Here is a 2,662-nt window from a genome sequence, read left to right as displayed (position 1 = left end):
CAGGCAATTTTCAGGAATTTTTCAAAATTGCATGTGGTTTGCGGAGAGATTTAAGTGGGTCGAAGTTTCACATTTATTTGCTCAGAAACTTGCACCGCTGGAGAGTCACTTTTGTTTGTCACTCAAGTTTGTTCTATACTATAAGTGAAAAAAGTTTCGATTTTGAATCATCTTCAGGGAATTTTCGGGATTTTCTTCAAATTTTGTTTGTATTTTTCGATTGCTTATGCAGGCGATAGTTAAGCAGTTATTTGTTCAAAAAGCAGACAAGGCAGAAAGGGACTTGTGTAATGAATTTTGCAGAAAAATGCACAAATTCATCTTCAATGTGAAAGAAAATGGCAAAATGTTCAGGTCTAGTAGGGAGACCTGAACATTTTGCCATTTTCTTTCACATTGAAGATGAATTTGTGCATTTTTCTGCAAAATTCATTACACAAGTTGTGAGTTTTCCCAAATGTAATTTACAGGAATCTGAATGCAAGAGTGGAAGTCATCGACCGGATATTACTAAGCTCAATATTGCACATTCGAGCTGATAAATACGTTTTGAAGAAGCAGATAAGCCACAATTTGAGTCATTTGACAAGCCCCATTCTGCAAGATTCCACATAAAAATGCGACTACAAAGAGGTAAATTTTAGATAGTCTGAAGACATTGAAAAGTGGTAACACGAAGTTTCCCAACTCCATTGTGGCCAGCCAAACAATGATAGGAAGACATAGATTAGCCGTATTCGATTTCCTGAAGAGTGGCAAGGACGAACACCAGTGGTTCCTGCCAAGGGTCATTAATTAATTAAAATTAAAGGGTCAAGATTAGCCAGGTTAAGGAGTATTAAAAGATGCCCAGTAGCGGGACAGTTGAATTAAAATGCATGATCAACCGCTTGAAACGTGCACATTATTACGGATTTTGGACGTCGCTTCTTCGGTTCCGTTATTCCCGTTTCGATGCCGATGAGCCAAAAATGGGCAAAAAAGCCACGTTGACTGTTCAGCGTTTAGTGCCTTAGCAGGCATATACAGGGCGGCAAATTCCCCCGAAAACTTTAGAAAAATCCCCGATAAAACCGCCACCATTGGTTGAACTTGGTAGTCGACATACAAGCGCATTATTGGCGAAATGTCGTCATCGGCAATTCACCAATAAAATCGCAGCGCCCACATGCTGACGTAATGTTTGTTCCATTGCACACAGCAGTTTGAACAAATAACACACCCAACATCAACCTACCATGGTCTTGACGCGCCCATTTACGAAACAGGGACGTCATCAACGAGAAACTAACCAGTTGGAAATGTTTGGAGAAAAAACCAAGGCTGAGATAAACTGGCTTTATTTCCCGATCGATTCAATTGTGAAAAAGCCTCTTATCAATTAAAGAAGATTAGGTGCTGATAAGTGGCGAACAGTTGAAGCAATCCATTGTTTGCGACCGTTTTTTGTTATTAATCCCAAGTGTTTAACAGCGCAATGTTTAATGATTCATGGCCATTCAGCACTTGAAACACTACGAAATCGCTGTTTTTCGGGTGATCTTAGTCGAAGTGTCGTCTTACCTTTTTCTTGCGCGGCTGATCTTCCAGAAGATAGTCCATGCCGATTCCCTCATCAGATCCGGAGCTAAATGAGTAAATGGGGGAGGTGCTGGGTGGAGGCGATGGGGTGGATCGGAACGATCCCGAACTACTACTACTGCTCCCAGGCGAGGTTCCGAACACGGAAAAGGCTGGAACCAAAAAAAATTATGTAAAATTTTCTTCGCACACTCTGTATTTATAATTGGCGAGAAATTTCAAGGGCTTAAAGTAAAGCTTTTTCCACGTCCAGGATCACATTCGCCTTTGGGGACGCCACTGATGCTTCATCCCAAAAAACTTTAATTCCCCAAATTCTCCATTCAATCTGGCAACTTTTCGGCCTTTTGCATTGTTTGCGTATCTGTGCTTGTTTTCGAGTTACTTACGAAAAAACATTTTTATTACCTTTTTCCTGGTTGCCTAACTAATCAAAAGCGCCATCTATTTTAAATGCGTTTTGACCGCCATTCCAGTTCGGACTGTAGCTTTTTATTTGAACCAATCACAAGCTCAGGCACATTTTCGTTTTTTCAAAGTTTCGGTCTAAAGTCATCGTCAGTTAATTGTAAAGAAGCTTTTGGAGGATTTGTTGACATTTTTTTTTTCGCGAAAACCAGTGAAACTCAGCAGTTTTTTTGTATGCATTTGCTAGGGCAAAGTGTGTTCTGTGAGTGGACAACGTTTCGATTTTCAGTCATCTTCAGGCAATTTTTCGCAATTTTTTAAATCAACGACTGTTTTTCGTGGTGATTTTGGTAGGTTGGAGCTTAGAAATGATTTTCTTTGCAATATCCAAAGAGGGAAAGCCAGTTTTGAATGCATTTTGCAGGTCAATGTTTCTTTTATATGTGCACCAAGTTTCGATTTTCAGTTATCTTCAGGCAATTTTGCAGAAATTTTCAAAAAAGCGTCTGGTTTTCGTAAGTTGGAGTTTAACATTTGTTTCCTATGTAACTTGAAAAGTGGGAACGTAAATTTGGGATGCATTATGTAGAGCAAGGTCTCGTCTATATGTGGGCCAAGTTTCGACTGGCAGTCATCTTCAGGCAATTTTTCAGAATTTTTTAAATCAGCGACT

At 39.7% G+C, this 2,662-nt stretch overlaps 1 protein-coding gene across 1 annotated transcript in view; it reads right to left on the bottom strand.

The window, feature by feature from the left end:
* The window catches only part of LOC109537582 (zinc finger protein 395), a gene marked incomplete in the record, with an annotated part of 53,724 nt that overhangs the window by 21,069 nt on the left and 29,993 nt on the right, over positions 1-2,662 (bottom strand). The window contains 1 exon segment of the mRNA XM_048662731.1: positions 1,564-1,733. Within this exon segment, the coding sequence (XP_048518688.1) occupies positions 1,564-1,733 (170 nt within the window).

This window comes from Dendroctonus ponderosae, unplaced genomic scaffold, assembly GCF_020466585.1.
Source record: "Dendroctonus ponderosae isolate FM_Combo_2020 unplaced genomic scaffold, Dpon_F_20191213v2 Dpon_F_20191213_11, whole genome shotgun sequence".
Classification (NCBI taxonomy): domain Eukaryota; kingdom Metazoa; phylum Arthropoda; class Insecta; order Coleoptera; family Curculionidae; genus Dendroctonus; species Dendroctonus ponderosae.
This window is presented reverse-complemented; position numbering and strand designations above follow the sequence as displayed.